Source organism: Xenopus tropicalis, chromosome 1 (genome assembly GCF_000004195.4).
Source record: "Xenopus tropicalis strain Nigerian chromosome 1, UCB_Xtro_10.0, whole genome shotgun sequence".
In the NCBI taxonomy this organism is placed as follows: domain Eukaryota; kingdom Metazoa; phylum Chordata; class Amphibia; order Anura; family Pipidae; genus Xenopus; species Xenopus tropicalis.
Genome location: NC_030677.2, coordinates 60,573,415 through 60,599,268, shown reverse-complemented (window position 1 = coordinate 60,599,268; position 25,854 = coordinate 60,573,415). Strand labels below are relative to the sequence as shown.

Here is a 25,854-nt window from a genome sequence, read left to right as displayed (position 1 = left end):
GCCCCCAACTTGGATAGGCATTATACATGTTACGGGCAGAGACTGAACAACTGCCAAATGTGTCTCTGATCAAGATGAAACAGACAATTGTGATTGATGAAAATAAATGCCACTAAGGTCCAAGCCATTTCAAAAGTAAACATCAGTAGAACAGGGATACTCCTCCCGTGACTTGTCAGCTGCTGCTGAACCACAGTTCCCAGTGAGCCACAAGATGGAAATCCCAATTCTTATTATGTCCATCAAATCTTAAATAGAATACATGAAAATGACACTATGACAACCACTCCAGACAAAAAAAAAAATAAAAAATAAAATTCCCCAGAAAGTTGTATTTCTCAGTTACAAAAAAAAAGCAAACATAAATTGTACAATTCTATCAGACTTGTCTGATCTTTGGTCATGTTGTAAAGTCCTGTGAGCCTGTTTTGAAAAATATTTCAATAAAGTCCAACAAAAACTGTATAAAAATTCATCCTTAAAGAAAAATTATCTTCATTTAGTCATTTATAAATAACGTTTTTTAAGCGTAAAAAATAGAAGCTTTGTAGCCTTTCCTTCATTATTTTCTTGGTGGAAGAGTTCTGTGTGGTCCATAAATTATTTTGCACAGCACCGGTGTGTGAAGAATTTGTTTCAGTAGTAATAGCTTCCTTTAGTTCATCTTGATGAAGATCTGCAAAAAGATCAAAACATCATTTAAGATTTTGGGGCTAAAAAAAACCCAAATTATTTGACTATACTGTGGTCAGCAGAAACGAGCAACATCTTATTCCATTCAAAGATTGGTACACTGAATGGCCAAAAGTATGTGGGTACCTGCCTGTCCAATTTCTTATTCCTAAACCAAGGTGTTAATATGAGGTTGGTCCCTCTGCTCTTCTTGGAAGGCTTCACACTAGACGTTGGAACATTGCTGGTGGGATTTACTTTCATTGGGCACTGACAGTGAGGTTCAGACCTTGCTTACAATCAGCTTTCCAGTTTATCCCACAGGTGGCCATTCTTGTAATGAACACTTTACTTGAATTGACACCAGTGCAAAAGTAAAAAATATGTATATACATTAAAAAAAAAAGCACAATGTTTGCCCAGGAGCAGTAACCCATAGCAATCAATCAGCAGGTAGCATTTACTGGTCACCTGTTTTAAAGCAAACATCTTATTGATTGCTATGAGTTAATGTTTCTGGGCAAACTTAAGGGCAAAGGTACACAGGGCAGATTGTCAGCCTGCAGATAAGCACAAGCTGACAATCTACCCCTATGCTTAGAAAAACATTGAATTCACCCAGATGCACAGGCTGACAATCTGCCTCATGTGCAATTTAGTCTCTTTTACTGCTACCATTACTAAATCAGTCACTGCTATTGGCAATACCTTGTAACATACTGTATGTAATCCTCACTGTTGTTTTGTTTTTTTATTGGTAAAGTCGTTTTAGCCTGCTTTTAATTAATCAGTTGCACTTTTTGTGTACACTTCTAGATGACTTTGCAACCTTTAGCTGCATGCTACCTAACCTAGAGTTCCATATTATTCCTTTCACCCTCAAACCCCAAAACTGCTGCTATATGGTGCACATAAAACAGTGCTGCCCTACAAAGAGGATTTTTTTTACATAGGGCCTTGTTTATAGAGGTTATCTGGTTTATCTTATCTGGTTAGCCTTTATAAAATCCAAATGTTCAACCATAGTATGTGCAGATTAATTTTTAATACAATATAAAGATTTGTTGTCTAACTTGAAAGGAAGGATTTGGCAAACTTACAGCAAAAAAATTAAACACCAAAAAGACCCAGAAGCTTGAAAGCTGCAAGGGTTATTTCAGATATGTTGTGCAGTAAGCAGTCTGACTAAAGTGATTTAGTAGCCCTGCAATGTGGAGTATTAAGGGCAAACTCAGCGCGGCCTGCATCTCTTCATGTGTGTGGAAAGGGGCAGATCTGCTCTTATCTGCAGCTCTGTGTAGTTGCAGTGACCTGAGTGCAGCTAGAAAGAGAAAATAACACAAAAATGACTGCTTTTGCATTTTTCAGGCCAATCTCCACTTTGTGTAGCTGCAAGCAGGCTAATGCGGAGCCTGTCACAATGCAACTACAAGGAGCTGCGTATACGAGCGGATCCGCTTCTCTCCACTTGCCTACAAAATGCAGGCGAAGAGAAGCAGACCATGCGCTAAGTTTGCCCTAAATCAGGGGTCGGGAACCTTTTTGGCTGAGAGAGCCATAAACACCACATATTTTAAAATGTAATTCCGTGAGAGCCATACAATATGTTTGGCCACGGGTGCTGTGGGGCAAGGTAGGGTGGGTCCCAAGGATGCCGGATGCGATGTGATGCAGAGGAGGGCGTGGCCTGCGCTTTGCGGATAGAAGACGTGTTCTAAGGCTTAGAACACGTCTTCTATCCGCCATACGCAGGCCACACCTCCTGTTATTTTTTTTATTTAAGATTTGGCAGAGAGCCAGATGCAGCCATCAAAAGAGCCACATCTGGCTCCCGAGCCATAGGTTCCCTACCCCTGCCCTAAGGCAATGACATGTAGCATTTTGTCCTTTGCCTCTCCTCTGGTCAATAAGGCACCCAAAAATATTATTAAATCTAGCAGAATGGGGATCTCCTGATGTAAAGCACTTTACATATGGAGATCAGCTGTAATCATGGGGAAATACCTTCTTCCGTGTTTGCTTCTAAACTTATGATCTACAAGAGGGGATTCTACATTTTGGTGTAATTTGATGCAACTAGTTTATATAAAAAACACTTGTTTCACAACTTGTAACATGTTAGTATATTTCTTCTTGGATAAATAAGAGGGAAATCTCAAGAGACAAGCATACCAGAATAGAACCACATTGTTACTTACATTAATGCTGCAAGGCTGATGGCACATAGAGTGCTTTCTATCCATCTGGAAAGTGAACAAATTTGCAGCCTGCCCTTAACATGAATGTGAAATGCCTGAAAATGTATATGGGATTCCCACTTGCAATCATTTTACTTTTTAACAGTGCTTTTGGCCCACTAGATTCCTGGCTAAACAGCATAACAGTATCAATGATATGAATCAATGAATAATAGCAACAACTTGAAAAAATCATTACTGGTGTTTTTCAGCCTGAAAAGCACTCTAGTGAACATAAATCTATAACCCAGTGATGAGCTACTGTGTGGCTAAATAATTACAGGACTATAGTGGATGCTTTTGCCCAGAGAAACTCTGTCCTATCATTTTAAGACACATGGGAGCAATTGAACTACACTTTCACCTGATCCCCCTGAGATCTATGGGAAAACATACAGTTATACCAGGAATGGCTAGCTTTCTCTCACAATAGGGACAAAATGGGTTAGAAGAGAGATGGCTTTCAGCATTGTTTCCTGCAGTTCTTAAGTTACAGGAAAATTGTGTATTGTTAACATCACAGAATAAATCCTTGATTGTTTTACCATACGTTAGCTCAAATTTACTTTTCAATACATTAAACAAATGGCAAAAGGCACATCCGAGACGTGTGAATTATATTATTCCATATATAGTATCAAGTTCTTTCTTTGTATTTCTATCTATACTTCTCCCCAGAACATGTTTAGGAACAACCATCTATTGTTTGTTGGAAGAAGTGCGATGCCCTACTAGTGTGGAATTTTCTTTGATTCAGAGGCAGGGTACATTTGGAAGATGTTAGTATTTCATACTAGATCTATAAATGCCTTACTTCCATGTTACTGCTGTGTGCTGCACACAAAATTTTGGGTGCAGCACAGAGCACTAACAAGGGAGTAAGGCATATGTTCATAATAGTTTATTATAAATATGAATGTTCTTTTTAGTTATAGTTTCTTAATAGTTTATACAGCTCGCCAAACATAAATTACTTAAAATCTATAAATGCCAAATGATCTATACGATCATACCATAGCCCAAAAGCAATCCCACTTTCTAAAGCTGGCCATACACGCCGATATTATCATACAAAGATATTCGGTGCGTGTATGGTGGCTTGACGAGACGACCAGTATCACAAAGGCTGCGGATAACGGTCAGGCAGGTTAAAAGATTTTTATTGGGCGCCGTTGAAGGCGCCTGAGCAAAATCTACATTTAAGACTGAATCAGCAGGTGGAGGTAGGATTTCTACTGTTTCTACCTCCATATCTGACGATTCAGCCCTGAACGTCAATGGAGGGTGGGAAACGATCAGGAAAGATCGCTATTTCTATGTGTATGCCCGCTTTAATGTAATATGACCATCTATATTTTAAATATACAAGCGATCCCTGTATCTTCTGAGAGCTGGTCCAGTATAGATGTGCATATGGAAAGGAAGCAAAGCACACAAGGCACAATTTACTCCAAAGCAATTAGAAAAGAAACAAACACAGTATGAATAAGTAGTCTGTCTGCTCTAGATAAAGTGTAATAGCAATAAAACTATAATAGTAGAAACAAATGGTGTAATTCTCCTATAAAGTGAAACTGTACATTGGTTATTTACAAATTAATTAATAAATAATTAATAATACTATCTACAACATACTATAGTTAATTTTAAAGAAAACAACTCCTTTAAGGTTAAGACTTAGTCCACAGATAATACTCTGACTTATATGGGCAGTTATAAGTCAAAGCCCACCAAACAAGACCTAGTTCTAGATCCAAAGGGGCTCATATAACAGTGCTGTAGGAAAGTTGCTCTGTTTCGCCAGTTCTTATATACCAGGGGACAGCGAGCCCATATGCAGTGCAGTCTCACTGGAGAAGCTGTCTGCATTTTCATTGAACTCCTTGGCAGCTGGGAGAGCAATGCCAAGGAGAAGAAGTCCGGCTTGGGACTCCTCCAGTTACATGGGACTAGGAGAAACAATAAGTTACCTGAAAGCAGTTCTAATGCGTAGCACTGGCTCCTTATGAAAGCTCAGACTCAGGCACAATGCACTGAGATGGCTGCCTACACACTAACATTACAACTAAAAAAAAAATACATTTGTTGGTTCAAGAATATTTTCAATGGTAGAGTGAATTATTTGCTATGTAAACAGTGTCATTTAGAAATAAAAAGTATACCATAAAAATCATGACAGTATCCCTTTCAGAAAGGATGCCAAATTAAAAAGGGCTCAGACATTTACTTTAATTTGCTTTGGATTAGGATTCTTTTAAATAAATGAAATCAAGTTCTAGCATTTGAACCGTGTATGAAATTATAGACAATGGCATACCTCACTGAGCAAAGCCCAAACAGGAGATTCCGAGAGAATCTTTAAACGAATTGCTTTGATTTTTCCTAATGAAGGGCTTATAACTCCCTCGGCTACTCCACTGACAAAATTGCCTGAGAAGAATAAATGAAAATTATTAATTATTTATAGTAAATATGCAGACAATTACAAACACATTGCAATAAAATGATTGGTGGAAATGTTAAAAGGATAAGGCACTGTAAAATAGCAAAAATGATAGCAAAGTAAATGAATACACTAGATTATATCAAGACCATATTATTCTCTGAAAATGTTACTTTTGGGTCAAACTGCATCTTGAACTCATTGTATCTGAGGTATCTATCCTGAAGTGGTTTGTGGCATTAAACTGACCAGGAAAACAAGCAGACCTTCAGAATGAATTTCACCATACTGCAGAGAAAAATAAACACCTTACCTAACTGTAAATAGCCATCTTCACTTTTTGGAAAATCAGCTTTGCTAATGTTCTGTCAAGCAAAACAGAATAATTGGTCAGTATTTGAAATGGTCAAGAGAAAATGGTTTTGAAGATGTATTAATATATAATGTTTACATAAGTTTAAGTATTAATTAAAAAAAAGAGAGAGGGGGGGGGCGTTAGTGAGCCGCGATCCAAGATGGCCGCATCTTGATTGTGCTCTTACCGTGGAGGAGGTAAAACCCTAATATATCACCACGCAGAAGCTTGATCGGGTATAAAAAATGGAAAAGGGAGAAAAAAGGGCAGACTTCTACCCCGCCACAAAACACGCGGAGCGTTGCGTCATTCCTAACTAGGCCACAAGCCTCTGATTCTCCATCTATGGCCTCTCAAGCTGACTCATGGCTCGAAACAGATTCGCAACAACTTATATCCACCATAGAGCCACAGGCCCCGGTAGAAGACGCCGCGCTACTTGAAAAGTTTAAAACCATGCTGCAACAAGAGTCGTCTTCCATTGCTGCAACTATTACAGCAGATATCGCAAAACAGCTCCAAGAACTCGGGCAACATACAGATGCTATTGAACACAAGGTAGATGATATTACTACCCTTTTGAATGCTCATGAAAACGATATTTTAGACTTACAAATGCAACTACGGGAAGTATGGGACAAAATAAAGGATGCAGACAACAGATTCCGCCACAATAATTTACATATTCAAGGGTTCCCTGAATCAGTCACCGACCTACCGGAAGCAGTGGAATCCATCTTTACTTCCCTACTCCCGTATTTACCAGTGGAGCACTTGGAATGTGACTGGATACATTGGGCCCTACGATCCATACGAGAAGGTGACCCACCAAGAGATATAATTCGCTTACACTTTCACCAGACACAAGTGGCCATACTGCAGGCCGCAAGGCAGAAGGATCATCTGGATTATCAAGGTACCCAATTTCAGATATATACTGATCTGGCCCCAATCACACTCCAAAAGCACAGGGCCTTAGCACCAATCACTAAAACACAAGATCAGATACCACCGGTTATTCCCGGTGAAATTAGCCGTCCTGTATAACCGTCAACCACACCAAATCTCAACACTACAGGATGGTACGGACCTTTTATCTAAGCTGGGCCTTTCGGCGCGATCCAACGAAGGCTCCTATGGGCCACCCCAGCCACCTAAACCGCGTCGAATTAGCCCTATCTGGAAAGAGTCCAGGGTCCCCAACGGCGGAATGTACCTACCACCTAAAACGGAACGGAAGATCTTGGCTGATTCCATTTGAACCATGGTTCGCCAGAGTGCTCCCACAACTCGCCCACAATATGGGAGATCTAGAAAATCACCTTAATAATGAGACTATTACATCTACAATGTTCCTCAAAGTCCTTAATAACAGACAGCACAAGTTATTAAAGGTTTACTAGACTTGGACTGCGATCACCTAGGCCTGGAAATTGGTGGAACTCTCTCTTCAACCCGACAGATGGCTTCCCGAAACTTGGATATCTTACCTCCACTTCTAAGCTATAAACTATGGATAGACTATAAGTTTGGAGAGACCCTTCCCACGCAGCTATTATCTATTTAATAAGCAGTAGTAAAAAGTTCTCAAATTAAACCATGTTTAAGAATAGACTTCTCCGCTGTTATTCACTTTCACTTTTGAATTATTACTTTATCATGTATCATTATCAAGAAAATACACATACTATTGTTACCTTTGGAACTGGCACACTATATTACTGATATGATAGATATGATGACAACTGTATTGCTATATCAGGATAACTTGTATTACTAAGACAACAATATCTGACTGTAACAAAAATAACAATGCAACTTGATTCGTGTAATGTAAAATGTTTATTTTCTTGCTACAAAACAATAAAAAAATTATAGAAAAAAAAAAGAGAGAGAGAGAGAGGGAGAGCTACACAAGCACAAAGCACAAAAGTCAAACCTAATTTTAAGACAAATAAGCCGTGTAAATACATTATAAATGTTGAATTTTTTCCAAGTGGAAGCATCTTTTGCAAGTTGCTCTATGTCTATGTCACTATGCTAAAATCCTAGCACAAGTTTGTTTCCATTAGATTTCCATGGTCCGAGAGGTGATAGCCTACTTGTTTACAAACCTAAATATTGCTTTCGTGCTAATGTCATTCAAGGGGTGGTTCATCTTTAAAGGAGAAGGAAAGTTACAATCACTGGGGGTGTCAAAATGTTAGGCACCCCCCAGTGATTGTAATCACTTACTTGAAACCCCCAGACAGTGCTCCTGTTAGGAGAAAACTGCACCTCCAGGGTGTATGCAACCAGGCGATCCTCTTCCTCCTTCATGCATGCGTAGTGTAGTGAAAAGCTGAACTTTATCAAAAAGCTGGCTTTTCACTCAACTGTGCTTGCGCCGGCCCCGGGATCTCATCAAAAGGAAAAGGAATGAAGAGGATTACTCGCATGTATTATCCCCTGGCTGGTGCAGTTTTCTCCTAACAGGAGCGATTATAGTCACTGGCATTTGGCACCCCCCAGTGATTTAGCCTCTCCTTCAAGTTAAAGGAACACTGCCATGAAAAAACATCAATTAATAGAGCTTCTCCATCAGAATTCTGCGTTGAAATCATTTTTTTTTACAAGTGCAAGTAGCTACCTGACACCATGCTATAAGTGGTAGATTTTGGAATAGCACTTAATAATAAAAAATCCAAGTCTGGCTTGGAAAACCTCCAGTTACATGGGAGAAGGGGAAACAATAGGTTATCAGAAAACATTTCTAATGTGTAGCGCTGGCTCCTTCTGAAAGCTCGGTCAGAATGCACTGAGATGGCGCCTACACACAGCTAAAAAAAATAAGAAATTAGAAATTCCAAACTGGAGAGTGGTGGCACAAAAGTAATTGTCTTGAAATATTACTACTTACACTATAGTAAATATTAAATTAAAGAACAGCCCCTTTACTAGTTAGTATTTCCATTAAAATGTGTTATGGATTTATTTCATAAATCTATCGACACATTAGTCTGACACAGGTAAAACAGTATATCATTTTTGTTAGGTACCCATAGCTGATGATCCTATAGAAGAATGACCAATATACGAAGACAGAGTTACAAACCTTTGCAGGTAAAACTTCAACTGTGGTGTTGAACAATTTATCACCAGGGTGTTCTATGTTCCCACTTTTAAACAAGTACCTGCCAAAACATGTAAAAGTTAAATAAATGTCTCAGAACTATAGCACAGAGCATTATACAGAGTAACTCAACAGCTTTATACAGTGCTGCTCTCAGGGATCTCCACTGCTCCAAGAGAAACAGGAAGAGTCCCTATTTAGACAGGGAAGTTTGTGGTAATCAAATTCACACAAGAGGAGCCAGTGAGTAGCATAGTGCAGCACTGTGCCTAAACCAGCTGGTATTTGTCCCTGCAGCTATTCAAAAAAAGCTGTCTTAGCAGCAGTGAATAAGCTGCACTGTGACTGGCTGCCCTGACACACTACCTTGACTTTACACAGCCCCTCTCCATTTATTCAATAAAGAAATGCATTTTGTGCACAGAAAGATATATTACAGCTGCAGTGGGCACTTTTGGTTACCATTTGCAGGTTGTGGCTGCTGATTCTGGCTAGCAGAGCTTTCAGTTTGTTACAAGTTTGTTCCTTGTAGCAGCTGGTTTGGCTCAACATAAAACATAAAAAGACCTATTGCTATTGTACAGCTAAGACACTTATATTGCTACGGCCATTAATTTGCAAGCAAATGCTCTAGAGGTGACCCCTGACGCACTCTCCACAGTATATATATTAAAGTAAGACATTACATACAAAGCATTTTAAAATCACTACAGGACCATGGACCACATATGGTGCATTAAGGAACACATTACTGCATAACATGGATTATTACTGGTACATCTAAGCAGAAGAATTTTCCAACAGTAAACATCTACAATAGCACACTGATGTTTATGAGGAATTACACTCACCCTTTTACTTCGGAAGGTTCTGTAAATTCAAACAAAATAAAATCGCCAGCAACAGGGGAGAAGGCCCAGAAGCATTCCTGGCCCACGTAGGCTTTCTCAAGGTTGTACTGCTGGTAAATCTTGAGGCTTGTGCTCACTTTTGCTGGTGGGTTTGCATGAGCTTTGTAAAGCAGTTTTTTATCAAAATCTTTATCCTGTGAAGAAAGATGTATTTCCTTATCAGTGCACAGCCTACAAATATTCACTTCCTCTTCTTCCAAGTTTATAGTTTTTCATTTATTTGTGAATAAACACTGAACCACTTAGGGCGAAGACACATGCAGCAACTTGCAGGGTTGGATTGGGCTGGCAATGCACCAGAAAAAAACCCGGTGGGCCCTGCCAGCCCAGACCCGATAATCTGCCGGCGCTACCCCGGGCCACTGGGCTCCATTCCCTGATTCACTGAAAGTAAGTTTAACTTACACATGCTCAGGGGAGGGCGTCGGATGAGGGAAGTGCAGTGGCACGGGGGCCCCTGCAGCGGCAGCCCCGGTGGGCCCTGCACCCACCCCGGTCCGACCCTGGTTACTTCTCACCAGAAAATAACCTGCCATAGACAATACTGAGAATTGCCTCTGCTAAATCACAATTATCAAGAGACGATCAGCATGTCTATTTTTGTAGCCATGGCAACTAGCTACTACTAGTAGTTCAGTGTGTCTTCACCCTTAATGGTAGATGTAGTGTCTTGCATTATCTCCAAAATGGCTATGGCAGCGATTTTTTTACATGTGGGTTGGGACCTGCAAATTGGATCCTACTGCTGTTTAGTGAGACTAAAATACTTTTAATACTTCTAATATTGTGAAATGTCTTCCTACAATAGAAAACAGTAATAAAAACAATGCACATTATTGGTTCTAACCAATGTTTGGGTCATAAATCCAACTCCACAACTTAGACAAAACAGCAGTTGGCTGCTGACAATTTCCCAAATACGCTGTCAACCATACAGTATCTTTGGGTAGTAGTTACCAGTGTAATATTTGCAGGGCCGCCATCAGAAATCACAGGGCCCCTCACAATAAAGTTTTCTGGGCCCCCCCTCCTCCCACACCCCCAATGGCCCCTCCCCCAGTGACCCCTCCCATCAATACAAAGGACATAAAACTTTGGTAGCCAGGGCCCCCTAAAACATTGGTGTCCAGGAGTTACGTTTTGCATTGGTGCCAGGGCAGGTACCCCCTAAATCATTGCTAGCCAGCCCAGGGCCCCCTAAAACTCAGGTAGCCAGGCCCCCCCTAAACAGGCCCCCCCCAAAGCATCCTCCAGCTTCCCCCAGGCCCCCCCAAAGCATCCTCCAGCTTCCCCCAGGGCCCCCCCCCCCAAAACATCCTCCAGCTTCCCCCAGGCCCCCCACCAAAACATCCTCCAGCTTCCCCCAGGGCCCCCCCCAAAGCATTTTCCAGCTTCCAACAGGGCCCCCCCCAAAGCATTCTCCAGCTTCCCCCAGGGCCCCCCCCCAAAGCATTTTCCAGCTTCCCCCAGGGCCCCCCCAAAACATTCTCCAGCTTCCCCCAGGGCCCCCCCCAAAGCATTCTCCAGCTTCCCCCAGGGCCGCCCCCAAAGCATTCTCCAGCTTCCCCCAGGGCCCCCCCCCAAAGCATTCTCCAGCTTCCCCCAGGGCCCCCCCCAAAGCATTTTCCAGCTTCCAACAGGGCCCCCCCCAAAGCATTTTCCAGCTTCCAACAGGGCCCCCCCCCAAAGCATTCTCCAGCTTCCCCCAGGGCCCCCCCACAAAGCATTCATGTTCCACTGACCAGGAGAGATCAGGCAAAAGTCTATAGACTGTATCATCACTGGCTCTTTTATAGAAGGCCAAAACTATCCTGACAGATAATATGGCCAAACGTATCTGGACTTGTGTCAGCACAAGAGGTATGGTGTTTTATGGACAGTCACCCACAAGTCTGCTGCCTGCTGCCTGCTGCCTGCTGCCTGCTGCCTGCTGCCTGCTGCCTGCTGCCTGCTTCCGCGGTGTCCTCCGCTGTGTGCCGCGGCTCCCCGCTACTTCTGCGCTTTTATATGGTTGCGCCCTGTGCGTGTGACGTCAGCACGCACGGGCGCAACCTTATAAAAGCGGAGAAGTAGCGGCACAAAGCGGAGGACGCCGCCGGAGGAAGCGAGGGCCCGGGCTTGATTAAAGGGGGCCCGAGCTCAGAAAACTTTAGCGCGGCCGGGCCCCCTTTAAAGCCAAAAACGTCCGGGCCCGGGACGATTGTCCCCCCTGTGCCCCCCTGATGGCGGCCCTGAATATTTGTATGTCTAAAAAGTCAGTTTAGACCTAGACTTTGCTTTGCAATGCAAGACACTGAGTTGTAGTTAAAAACAGATCCAGGTGTGGCTCTAATCCTTGGCTAAGAACACTTCACATCTCTAAAATGTCAATTATTGTGACTGTTAAAATACCGAAGGCCAATAATCACATTAGTGGGTGAGGCAGAAACAATGAGAGAGGATTGTATGACATTTTTGGCTGGCTGATACCTGATAACTAGGGATGAATTCTGACGAATGGGAACTGAATTCTTATACTTTTCTCTGTGGATAGAGCTCAGTATATCCCTGATTAATGTACTAGAACCTTGTGTGGTTCAGTAAGCTCTATTTAGGATAATATTTGAATTAAGACAGAAATATTAATATTTGTTAACAGACTTTGGCATTGCATTGTATTTGACAATCGCATCGTGAAGTAACTTATTATAATTATTGACCACCACATAATTTGACATATGCGTGATAAAACCACCACCATTTTAGTGCCAGGATTCAGAGATCTAGTGTAAAAAATAATATGCTCTTATTTTGCTTATCCTTTGCCTGTCAATATTCAGACAGGCCATTACTTAGGCTTTCTGGTCAATAAACGGCTGATATATTCTGACCAAGTTGGCAGTCAATGATTGACTGTATGGCAAGCTTGTGTCTCTCCAGGATGCTATAGTAAATATTCTTTCCTATGCAAGCACAAAAAGTTGATGAAAACTTGTTCAAAATTAATATAAATCTCATACTTATTTATGAGTTTGTGATTTATTTTTATCTGTAGTTTTAGTTTGTTTTTTTTATTTTAGTTGCTCTGATAATTTAATAGTTATCTTTAGATGGAGCTACCATAATAAGGGAAGGGATCCTCAAACTAGCACTAATACTGTATTTCATGTTAAAGTTAGGCATACCAGTAACTGACACTTGATACAAGCGAGTTTATAGACCTAGCTAGACTAAAGGCGACCATACATGGGCCAATCTGGTACGAACACGAACAATCTGAAAAGCAGGTAGTGAAGAAGCTGTGGCTTCTCTTTACTTTTCTCATCTGCACTGGTCATCATGATGCATTGGCAGATTCAATTTATACCTTTCCCAATCCCTGAACATGGGCCACTCTGATACAAACAGAAATAATGGAAACAACAGGAAGTGAAGATAAGTTGTGGCGCTTCACGTCCTCACCTACTTATCCACCATGCACTGGCTAAGTTTTTGTATGATTTTATCTGTATGTGCAGAGTGTTTACATCTATTATAACATTGTCCTGGCATGCTCTTTATAATTTTGCCATAAAAGTATTTGCTCAATGCTTTTACGTTACACATCAAATCCCCATGTTCCTCTTTGAGGGGGCTGCCATATTTATGCAGCAGGAGTCCGTTGGCATTAGAAGCTATAACTGACAGGCTGAGAAGGGACAGTCAGGTTGGCAAAACAGTCAGGTTTAGGAACTTTAAGTAACAATTACTTACAAAATCAGCCCTAGCAGCAAAAAATGGTCAACATGGACTATAGGGAACTTTTTACGTACATTCATATTTTGAAGAGTCCTTTTTTAGAGTCAGTATCACTTTAATTCCTAATTCAAGGAAAAATACATTACTGGTCCCATCAAACTGTTATCTAATGTAAACAGAACAGCATCTCACCTTTAGGTTCTGAATTTTTCCTGAGAGAGAAGAGTGAGTACCTATGTGCTGAAACAGGGATGGACGATATCGAATGCGTAGGTTTGACTTTTGGCGATCACAGTGTTTCTGCAATATAATTTAAAAATGCATAAGATAAATTGAAAGGCAAGTGATAAAAATGTATTACCAACTGATATCAAAAATTACACAGTTACACAGTTAATATCACATTGGCTTTAGTACATTGCAGTAAATATCCAGAGTGTCCACCAATCTCCCAGAGCCCATGTGCTTGTCAGTGTCAACTTTTGTGCCATTAGTGGATGGTGAATATACTTACAGCATCTTTTTCAGGATTGCATACTTTGACCCACAAAAAATGATCAAGGAGCCAGTCTATAGGTTTATCTTTGTAGAACATTAGGAAGAACTCTGTTAAAAAGGGCAGATCTTTAGCTCGGAACATTTTACCTAAAAGACAAAAACACACAAAAAGTTTTCCATCTGGGAAGCTGGACCAAATACACCTGGAGGATTACAAGTCAGAATATTCACCAATTATAGAGTAGACACAAAGCCTAAAAAATTTTGGACTGCTGGACTAAAATTCCACTGGCAACTGACAATTTATCATTTACTAATCTACATGTGATTTTGGCTTGTGGGCCTGATACACCAACTTTGGCCACATTTGGCTGAAGAATTAAAGCTAAAAAAACTAGTACTTGTGGACAGTTTGCAATGTTCCAGCCTTCCTTGTAGAGACACCAGACGACTTAATTCACTGATCTCTGAAAGTGGGCAGGAGTGCCTCTCCTTAAAAACAAAATGGCCTTTGGGTACTTTCCTGCCAAGAGCTGCCACCAAGTTAGCTCTCAAGAATTACTGTATTGGCAATCTGCTCTGTTTCTCATCTTTACTATAACCCACTTTCCCTCAGCACTCCCCAAACCCCAAGCAAACACTTTGCATGGACAAGGCAGCTTCTACTATTTAAACTTAAAGCACTATCCCTGCATAAGCGCAATGCTGCTCACCATTTCCTGGCTATATAACATTATGTGGCATACACAGAGTGGCTGGAATTGGCTGCGAGTGGGTTGTATGTTTGTGTTTAACAATCATTGTTGCTACTATAAAAAATAAGAAAAAATTTGTACGTTTTCCATATGATTGGAGAGTACTGGCATTAATGTCTGTAAATGGGTTTTCTAATAAGCAAATGCTTTCCATTTGCACACTGTACCTTGGCACAAAATGTGTGGTAAACACCTTAACTCTTCCTCCCACTTAGGTATTTATTCTGTCAAACATCCTTGTCAGGTACATGTAATTTAATATCACTGTATCACCATTATATTGTACCTTGCTTTATGTACAATAAATAAATCAAATACACAAATAAAGCCAAGGGAAGCCTCACCTCGAAACCTGCTTAATAACCTGGCTAAAGACATAATGCAGGGAATGGTACAACCCTGTCTACAAAGTTTTATGCCTTCTCCCAGCTGGCTGATTTGGAGAGTGTCTGAAGAGCTTTACTATTTTCTACCTCTGTTCCATGGAATTGATTAACCATTTCCTCTCCTCAGTAAGTCTAACTTTGTTTCCACCAATGTCCACCCCTCCCTTTTAACCACAATACTTTCCTCCAACCTCCATATATAACTTTTTGATATGTTGCCTCTGTTATATGCGTGGGTATGCAGCACATTTCTAGAAAGTGTTTGAAATTAATGTAAGTAGTCTATTAGGGCTGTTGGCATCATACATACACTCCCAAAAATGTAACTGGAAAAAAAAAATAAATAAATAGGCAATCAGAGCTTTTTTACCCAAGAGATACAATGGGTAGGACTGGCCTGCCAGAGAACCAGAGAATCTCCTTTTGAGCACCCTAGGATGCTCAGTCTGACACTGCAGATTAAAAATGGCTGAACACAGGAGAGTTGACAGCAAACACTCTGCCCAAAAAAACAGAACTGCTACTATTTCTACAAGTACAGGTCAGAAATGTATAGCACTGTAGATCCAATTAATACTTTTCATTGGTGTTACTATCTCATGAAGGGAGTTCTAGTGGCCAACCATTTTGGGACTAAACTGTTTCTAGATATTTCCATTTCACAATCACTTAACTTACTGTTGTTTTTATGAATCTGTGTCAACAATGGGCATGGTTTAAATAGATAAATCCAGGGGTATCTTATACTTTTTCCCATGTAGTTTATATGGATCAAAGGCTGACTTTAGAGTGATGAAAAATGGAATCAGTAGTGCAAGAAGGAGGCATGGAAAACATGGCACATAAACCCTGTTTGTTTTGCAGATTTACAATACAGCAAATAAAATGAGTCAAGTTAAGTTCTTAAGATAACATGCCCTGTTCATCAGGTGGACAGGGATAAAGTTTATGTAACTGTTACTTTGAAAACAGAATGTGAACTATGGACATACACGCATAGGGGTATATTTATCATGCTGTGTAAAAAGTGGAGTAAAGCATTACTGGTGATGTTGCCCAGGGCAACCAATCAGCAATTAGATTTCAACAGTTAGAAAATCAAAGCAAAGCATCTGATTGGCTGCTATAAACAACATCACCGGTGATGTTTTACTCCACTTTTTACACAGCATGATAAATATACCCCATAGTACATATCTGCTAACATGGTAAGAACAGACAGCTGCAAAAGTCAAAGTTTAATACAAAACCAGATAAACCCTTGGCCAGTATGGGGATTGGCGAAATACTTTAATTCTAAATCTCTCTTTGCACACAAATATACAATAGACTATAACACTAGTTAAGAAGTATATACACCGATATTGCTGTGTCATGTAACTATGGAGGGCATGCATTTAGGGCAATAGTACAAAGGGGAAAATAGCACAAAAGTCAGCTATATAATGAATATACATTTAAAAAATGTATATGTTTCTACGCCTCATTTTTTAAACTGCATTTATCAGCACCTACCAATAAAACCAAGCTGAGAGAATTCAAGTATTATCCAGTCCTCAGAAGTTTGCTGAGTGGCAAAGCTTTTCAGATACTGAAAAAAATTAGGTTTTGCGACGATATCATCTTCTAACTAAAAGAGAAAGGCACATTTTAGTAAAATATACTAATTATAAAACACATTTATTTTTTTTAAATATATTTAAACGCCCAGAACCCACTTTAGACTGTAAGGCACACCTCACCCCCTGCAGAGAACCAACAAAAATATTTTCATATAAACTATGGCAAAGATTCATCAACGTTCAAGTTTAATTTTTTTTTCATGATTCAAGTTTCTTCGCGCTAAAAATACTTGAAATCAAATTATGGTTCACAAACTCGAAAGTTTCGTATTTATTAAGTGCAAAAAACCTGAAATGTGGAATGTAAAAATCCGTCTTTTAAAAGCTTGTGAGTTGCTATAGAAGTCAATAAGAGTTATTCTAGGCAAAGTCAAGCCATATCTTCAATTTGAGATATTAGAGTTTTCAAGTTTTTTTTGAGTGTATAAACTTAAAGATAGAGTTTTTTATATTTGAACAAGTTAGCAAGATTCATATCCCGTACAGGCTGAATGCTGGTTTTAATGCTGCTGTTACAGGAAACTAAAATTTTGGCCAACACATACACACGTTTGAAGGCCAACATGCAACTCTTCAGCTGTTCTCCAATATCTCTAAGACAGATGGTAGACAATTTTAGTTTAATAAACACTTAAAGGAAGCAAGTTGAACAAGTAAAGCCAAATCCTGCCCAGTTGTTAATACTATTAAGCAGCTAGGTAAACAGTTTACCAACTATTTTGGTAGAGGTAACTTTATGGTTTCAGAAATTGTTTCCCCAGTACCTAACTATGTACAGCCAAAAAAAATAAAAAAAGAGTCTTCCTATGTATTAGGATGTCACAAAATCAAATTGATTTACCCTGCTTTTAAACCAGTGGTTCTGTATACAAGGCAATTTAAACTCTAAGGTCCACAAAAGGCATCTTTTCCCCATTGGTGAATTTATATTATCTTTTTAAATAAAGCAAGATATATCAAACAACCTCATACATCCTTATTATTTAGACTCAACAATGGCTGAATGCAGAGTAAGTGATGCTTTTCAGTTCAGGTCCCCCTTGGAGGTCCAACCTTTGCTTAGGGCCCCCGTAATGTGTAACATGGCTACAGATACAGAAAAAAAAATAATGTATTATACATGATCTTTGCCCAATATGCCCACATTGAAGTTGCGATATCAGGCTGATCTGATTGTTTGGCCCTAGGATTATAATGACGGCTGATACGGTCCCTCGACATCTGAAAATTTTCAACCAGATATCACAGTAGGATAGGCCCATTGGAGACCCATACCCCCGCAGATAAGCTACTGACTTGGTCTGAATGGGCCAAATCAGCAGATTAAATCTGCCGATGCATAGGGAACAGCAGAAATGTGTCAGACCCAAATATATTTATGTATTGTATACATAAATATTGTATACCCTTGCAGACATTACAACGAAATGTTTTACATGAATACTGGATTAAAAGACCACTAACATGTATGTATTATATGTATTTACATATAACATACTGTTGCCCTGCACTGGTAAAACTGGTGTGTTTGCTTTTAAAATACTACTAGTAACACAAGTTTATATATAAAAAAGCTGCTGTGTAGCCAAGTTAAATTCAACAAAAAATGGTCATGTTTACACAGCAGGTAACTGATAAGCTGTTTAGAATACAATGGCTTTGTTCACACATAGGGATATAAACACTTTCTAAGGGTGTTCCATTGCTCGGTGGGAAATATCTCCTGCAGGCAATGAAGTGCCCGACAATACCTGCACCTTAATTTTTCTCTTCAATTGCTACATGTAAAACACATTACATACAGCAATCCAATGTAACTGGGTGATTGCCAGGGATTGCCACATGTATCCAACAAGGTGGTTATATATTTGACTTGTTACCTGAAAACATTGTCATGACCACATTATAGTGCACCTTCGTCAGACTGTATGTTCCATATGACCACTCTATAAAAAATATGTGCTTTACATGCAACTATAGAAAAAAGTGAAGAGGCAGGTATTTTTTGGTGCCTCCTCACCTGTGGAAGAGGAGATTTCTCACAGGGCCTCATGTGTCAGGGCACTAATGCAAAATAGGACATTTGTTAGTAAAAAATAATGTGTTTGTAGGTGCTGAATAAGCACATACAATCTCTAAATGTAGAAAAGTATATTTTAACTTTGTGATGTTACCGGTCCTTTAATTTTCAAAAAATAAAAAATGTATAGGGTGCTGTATTATAATAAGTTTAGAATAAAGCACCTTGATTGATTTCTTGAAGTAGTGCAGCCCAGATCTTTATTTTGCCTTTTTTATAGAGTGGTCATGTGGAACGTACAGTCTGACACAGGTGCACTACAATGTGGTCATGACAATGTGTTCCGGTAATAAGTCAAATATATAACCACCTTGTTGGATAAACAAACATGAGTTAAAAATAAATTACTTAGGTTATATACTAAATGTGATGGGAAAATGGCAATCCTGCCAAAACTACTCTGTCTTTTTGAGACTCCCTATCACAGTTCCAAACCATATCCTTACAGTACCCAGACACCCCCTACCTAAATCAGTCATGCTGTCTGATAAATCACAAGGTGGATTGGCAGTACCTGTTTGGGAAAAAATCTGGGAAAATGCCAGGACAGGGGTAACTTGTCTGAGGCAGAAAGAGAGTGTATATAAGACAATATTTTTCTGGTATTATACCCCAGTAAAGCTGAGAAGAATATTCCCAGACACCTCCAGGCTTTGCTGAAGGCAATGGGGACAGGAGGGCACCCTACTTACAATATTCTGGAAAGATGTCAAGGCATTAGTAGCCAAAATTCTCTTTGGAGAGCTTATAGACATTCACAATGCTGTCTTGGGAAGACCGCACACTTTTATATCAAGACAAGAGCAGAAGCTCCTGAACTATATTTATACCGATGCTAGGCTCTCCATTAGCGCTAAATGAAAATCAGCAATACCCCCTACTATAGGTGAGGTCATTAAACCCACCTCAAGACATAAAGGTTTAATCACATTACATGAACAAGTTTGGTTGAAATGGGACTACAGTCTCTCTCAACATAGGGCAAAATACAAGTTGCAAAAAAAAGCTGCATAATATACACACACAAATGAAAGATCAGTATTTATGTGACTAAATGTAACTACTGCATTTTTTGTTTTTATAATCTGAATAAACTCATTTCCACAAATGTCTGACATTCACTAAAAAGTCTGAACTGAGCAAGTCCTTGCGGGAAAAAGTCGCAGAAAAGTCACAAAACTGCAACTTGTACCTCTACTTTTTCTAATAGTATATAACAAATAAAGCAAAGAAGGATCCTCCAGGGAAAGGAAGAGACATCTGGCATTGACTTGATGTCTCGACAAGTTTTAGCTGGCAAAGTGTTGGATTCTGATTTTTAGCCGTTTTGATCAGGCCTGGATTTGTGCAAAGGCCCAGGTCTAGGGCAGCATGCCGCCACGCCGCACCAAAACGTTAAACTTTTTAGCACTAAAAAATTTGAATAGGAAAAAAAAAATCCAACCGTTACTAAATGGCCCCCTAAGTACACAAGCTTATCAGGCAGGGAATTTCTGTGGCTTTGATGCAGTGCTATTAATGTTAAGGAAGTTTTACATGTGGCAGACTCATTGTGGCTGCTTTACAATTTACAGCAGAATTTTGCTGCTCTTGATTTTCAAATATAGGGTAAAGATGGGGCAATTAGTAGTTACCAGTGATGATATGCTCTTTATTCTTAGTTCTTAATTCTTCTTTGTGTTGTCTACCCACTAAGGCACAAAAGTATAAGTATCTTTGCATTAATGAGAAGACAACACAAAGACCACATTCAGAATTAAGTTAGTATGAAAATAATATAAAGTACAAAATCACTAAATCTCTGGTATTTTAGTGGGTTCACTCATATTTATATTTAAACATAATACCCTGCACTTTGAGGACTATGGTGTGTAATAAATGCTGCAGTTCCCATTTGCACCATAATTGATAGAATTTAAGGGTACTAATATAGCTGGAATACTCTCTGCACTAGCTCTGGTCTGTCCTGGCAGCAGTTAAATACAAGCAGTAAAGATTAAATGCTTGGCTTGTTCAGATATCAACCAGTATAAATTATAACAATAACTACTGTGCAAATTTACATGCTGCACCATGTGCAATGTGTCGTGAACACAAATCTCAACAGGTAATTACAGCTCCATAATTATTTTCTATGAAGTTACTAGGCCTAGCAGAATAAAGCAAACAGCAGTTCTGGACTAAAATATGGACACTGAACTTACTCCTTAGAGCAGGGGTCCCCAACCTTTTTGACCTGTGAGCCACATTCAAATGTAAAAAATGTTGGAGAGCAACACAATCATGCAAAAGGTTTCTGGGGGTGCCAAATAAGGACTGTGATTGGCTATTTGGTAGCCCCATGTGGACTGCTGTCCAATTAAAAAATGGGCACCTACTTTGAGGCCACTGGGAGCAATATCAAAGAGGGTGATGAGCAACATGTTGCTCCTCAGCCACTAGTTGGGGATCACTGGCTTAGAGTAATGGCACACTTGGCTGTGTTTTCACTGCAGGTAGAGAGAGGCCAGTGCACTCCCATCCGCTCTTCTGTGCCTGTGAACTGACAGGCAAAGTGTTGGCCTGTGTGCAGACACATGCAGAGTCGGACTGGTCAACCAGGACACTGGGAAAATTCCAGGTGGGTCCCTCTGTACCTGACCCACTGCCAGCCCAGGATATGTATGGCAGAGCAGAGGTATGCTGCGATGGGTGATGGGATGCATGGTGAGAAGAAAGGTACATGCAATGGTATGGAGAAGGTGGGCGAAAGGGGGCCTCAGCAGCTAGTGTGCCTTTGTTCTCAGTTTCCTGGTGGGCCTATATACCTCAGTCTAACACTGGACACATGAAGCGAATATTCACAAGAAAACACAAAAGTTTGCAATTTTTTCCAATATTCCCTCAGTGTGTTGATGTTGCACCTGTTAGCACACAAAGATGCAAGAGCAGATGGGGCTAAGCCAAGGCACAAACCAGTGTGACTAGCTTGATGAACTTTGGCTCAAAGCAATCTGAGAAAGCAGATACAATCATACATTCCTCATACGACATATTTGTAGACTTCTGGGGGTCAGGATATAAAATTTAATTAATAGGTCCTACGGGTACAAAATAATACAAAAAAAAAAATCAAGAGGCATGTATGTTAATTTGAAATTTATAACATAAAACATTTAAGAACACATTCTAAGTTGTAATAAAACATTGTTTACATGATTCAACACTTTTCCCCTTTGCACGAATAAACGAGAACAAAGCACTTCTCTTTCTAAGCTGCTTTAAAGGAGTATCTTTGGTTGTTGCCAGAATAGATAATGTCTAAATGCCTTTTGGGTAGAGGTGGATAGATAGAGTTGCTTGCTTTTATGCTCATCTTTCAGCCTTAGTATTTTCCAAATGCTTGGCTAGAGTCCTGAGAGACATCCTAGGTCCCCTGAGGACCTGGCTGATTGTGTAAGTATAGAGTATGGGAAGCTAAGTGACTATCTCTAATCTATTCAAATGCTGTATTGATTAAGCAAGAAGCAGCCAGAAAAAACAAAATGAAACAATAGTCTACCTTACATTAACATTCTATTGTTAAGAGCAATTTTGTCAAAAAAGCTTGTGGAACTTAATGCCAAGGTATACGGTGTTGCACAATAATGTAGCATTCTTTGAGAGGTTGCATATCATTCTAATGAATCACTATAATTTTATTCAGTATGAGGCAGACAATAGCATAGCAGATAGTCTTAAATTTGTATTTGTAGTTTCTGAAATATTTACATTTTTTTCCCCGAAAAAAGCTTGGACCTTCAAGTGTTATCTGGTTGTGAGGCCTTAATTACCAGGTAGCAGTTTGCAAGTCCCAATGGAAAACTAAAAATATAATCAATCTGAACCCTCAGATTATGAGTGTACCAATTAAACACAATACCTGTAAATAATAAGTTCCCTTTGGCTGAGCGTATAGCATGAGGAAACTATAGTCCAAGTTCTGCTTTGTTCTCCACCTGTACAAAAATAATACAGTAATTGTTATTTTAAGTGTATTAACAATAAGAAATCAGAAGCACACCCTGCATACACATAGGATAGCTTTTCCCTCTTGTGGTACGACTCCCTGACATATGTCCAAGTCAATGGATACAGTATATACGGAAGAAGGGTCACAGCACACACCATATTTTACTGCTGTGATAGCTTTATCCTGCCATACCAAATAGATACAATGTTTCAAGGGTATATCATAATACATCAGTCTGATGAAGGGAGGTGTGCTGAGCACCTTTCTTCTGTATACACTGTACAGGTAGGTGTCACAAAATTATTTCATTTAGTGCCTAAACTTAGAGGTTTACAGCTCTGCTTATACCTGACTGAAGATGGCAATACTATAATATTACTAGTCTAAATGATTTAAAAGGAAATTATCTATAATCTCTCTGCAGCACTACTTCTTAAACATAGAGCTGCACACAGAACATGTGTATAATACCACTCAGTAACTTTTTTTCATTGGATACATAATATTTAAAGAACTACATCAATGCCTTAAAACTGTTTTTTAGACTTTAGATCCCTTTCAATTCCAGTTTGTTGCAGGGCACAAGCCTGGGCTGCATGTTGTAAGAACTGTAATAATTTTTGTTAGGCAGGGCCGGATTTCCAAACTGGCTGCCCTGGTCGCAAACAGCAGGTGTGTGCGCGCATGCGCAGAAGGCCGCACTTGCATATGGAGCAGTAGGGAGCAGTCCCCGTTGCTCCGTATGGGAACAAAAATTTTAAGATTTTGGTGCGGCATGCCGCCCCCAGGTTTCTGCCGCCCTAGGCCCGGGCCTTTTGTAGCCACTGAATATGAAATTTTACAAAACTCAGAATACAGTTCTGTTACTGACTCCCTTAGTGAATGTGCTGCATGCTTTTTTTTGCTGTTGCTTTTATAAAGTGTGCTATTATCTGTATACTGGTCTCAGTCACAGACTTGATCCATTTAATTTTTATAAGGAGAGACTGCCAAGCCCAAAACATTTGTTTACAGGCTTTGGCCAATCTTCCATGTGGTTGTAGGACCCAAACACCCATCGATGCACCAAAACCACCTTTTTTGGGTTCGGCCAAACCCCCAAACCCACCCTGATGGATTCTGCCGAATCCCGAACCGAATGTGAAATCCTAATAAGCATATGCTAATTATGACTGTTAAAGGTTAAAATTTGCCGCTCGTGCAGTGCATGGTGAACATCTTTTCCCCCTACCATGTAACCCTTCCCAATGCTAATTAGCATATGCTACCGGCATAGCGACCGGTTTAGCTTCATGTTTGAGATTGTTTTGCAATTATTTAGATGGTGTAATATATGGACATATGTGCAATGCATAAATGAAGTTTAATGTATAAATCGTATTATATGGGGATTAATACTGAGTTTGGGCTTCTTGAGATAATGGATGTACATTGAATAATATGTATTTTTCAATGTTTTCTAACTTCTGTTTTTAAAGGGATCGATTGGAGTTTATTTTGGGTTAACTTATGTAGAGGGTTCAGGCTGGGGGTTTGTATTTAAATGCAATTGTGTCATGGCACCTGTGTAGCTTCTGATGAAGTGGCGAGAAGCCACGAAACGCGTAAAGCTGTGGGTGCCTAACTCCGTGATGGTTTTAATCGTTTGAATATAAGTGATATTTTATGGAAGGATGTTCCTGACCTCCATTTTACTTTCTGTAGCTCTGTTAGTCTGAACTGAACCACAAAAACATTTTCATGCAAAGGATGAATAGTATTAAGCCATGGAAACGTCAACAATGATGCAATAATAATGTCAACATAAAGCTGTGCGTCATGTGCAAAATGTCACAGGGACTTAAATGTCAGTAACATCAATGCTTTTTGGCTGGCACAGACAGTTTGATCTATATCACAGAACCTTCATGAATGAAATGGATATGTTGCTAACTGTGGCATAATCCTTTCCTTTCCATCTACTGTATCAAACAATAAAAACTGCGTTTATTTAAAGGTCACTTGCCCTGTTGGAAACAATACAGTACCTTACTCTTTCTTTGGAATCACCAAAGGTTTCCCTAATGTTGGATAAATCAGGGTAATAGTTTACAGGGGGAGAGACAATCTCCAGGACACCAGATTCAATCTCTTTAGGAAAACTGTAAGCACAAAATGATATGATTTAACAGAGTAGTAATAGTAAGTAGTATTATACCCACATATGTAACAAAAGGCACAAAATTTGCCCAGGTGCTGCTGGCTGGTTGCTAAGGGTAATTATCATGTAGTATACAGAAGTAGCAAAGTTTGCCCCTTATATTTCATAACCCGATTAATTTTCTAAACATTTTTCTACTCTGCCTACTGCAGGACCATTTAAGGTGGCCATACACTCCTGCAACCATTGGTCGCATGAAAATTGCTCATACCTTCCACTAATGTTCAGAGCTGAATCATCAGATATGGAGGTAAAAACAATAGGAATTCTAACCCTATCTGACGATTAAGCCCTAAACGCTTGGATTTGCTAGGGTGCCTTCAACAGCCCGCACGATTGACAAGGTGACCGATATCCAAGGTTTTTGCGATATCTGTCACCTCGACAATCCATAATAAATGCACGGAATATCGCATGAAATATTGGTGCGTGTATGGCAACCTTTAACCTACAGGTTGGATTCAAATGGGCTACCTTGCTGCTAAGTGATTCATTTCCACACCCTATTAACAATGATTTACCCAGCTTCTATTCAATGCATACTTATACACTTGCTGATTTTGCTTAGAAATGAAAAGAAATAATTTCTGCCTTCTTCCCTGCATGATTACTCTGTGCCTGAACAATGCAGAACATGGCAGTGTTTTCCCACATCTCACACCACTTTTACACGCACGTTTAGTTACAAATGGACTAGATTCTGTGAATCATGGCTGATATCTGATCTAAATGCACCAAGCCTCTGAATGTCATATGCTCACAGGATGGGCGTTACACACATTATTATTATTAACATTTATTTATAAAGTGCCAACATATTCCGCAGCGCTGTACAATAAGTTGTCTATGTGAACTGGGCCAGGCACAACTGACAT

At 39.7% G+C, this 25,854-nt stretch overlaps 1 protein-coding gene across 1 annotated transcript in view; it reads right to left on the bottom strand.

The window, feature by feature from the left end:
* Nucleotides 1-312: 312 nt before the first annotated feature.
* Nucleotides 313-25,854, bottom strand: part of mgat4a (alpha-1,3-mannosyl-glycoprotein 4-beta-N-acetylglucosaminyltransferase A) — a 58,402-nt gene continuing 32,860 nt past the window's right edge. Inside the window, exons 6-15 of the mRNA NM_001127006.1 lie at nucleotides 24,807-24,920; nucleotides 22,690-22,765; nucleotides 16,602-16,716; nucleotides 13,962-14,092; nucleotides 13,640-13,747; nucleotides 9,671-9,864; nucleotides 8,802-8,880; nucleotides 5,666-5,717; nucleotides 5,227-5,339; nucleotides 313-676 (exon numbers count right to left, since the gene is read on the bottom strand). Of these exons, the coding sequence (NP_001120478.1) occupies nucleotides 656-676; nucleotides 5,227-5,339; nucleotides 5,666-5,717; nucleotides 8,802-8,880; nucleotides 9,671-9,864; nucleotides 13,640-13,747; nucleotides 13,962-14,092; nucleotides 16,602-16,716; nucleotides 22,690-22,765; nucleotides 24,807-24,920 (1,003 nt within the window). The 3' untranslated portion in view covers nucleotides 313-655. The remainder of the gene's footprint in view (nucleotides 677-5,226; nucleotides 5,340-5,665; nucleotides 5,718-8,801; nucleotides 8,881-9,670; nucleotides 9,865-13,639; nucleotides 13,748-13,961; nucleotides 14,093-16,601; nucleotides 16,717-22,689; nucleotides 22,766-24,806; nucleotides 24,921-25,854) is intronic.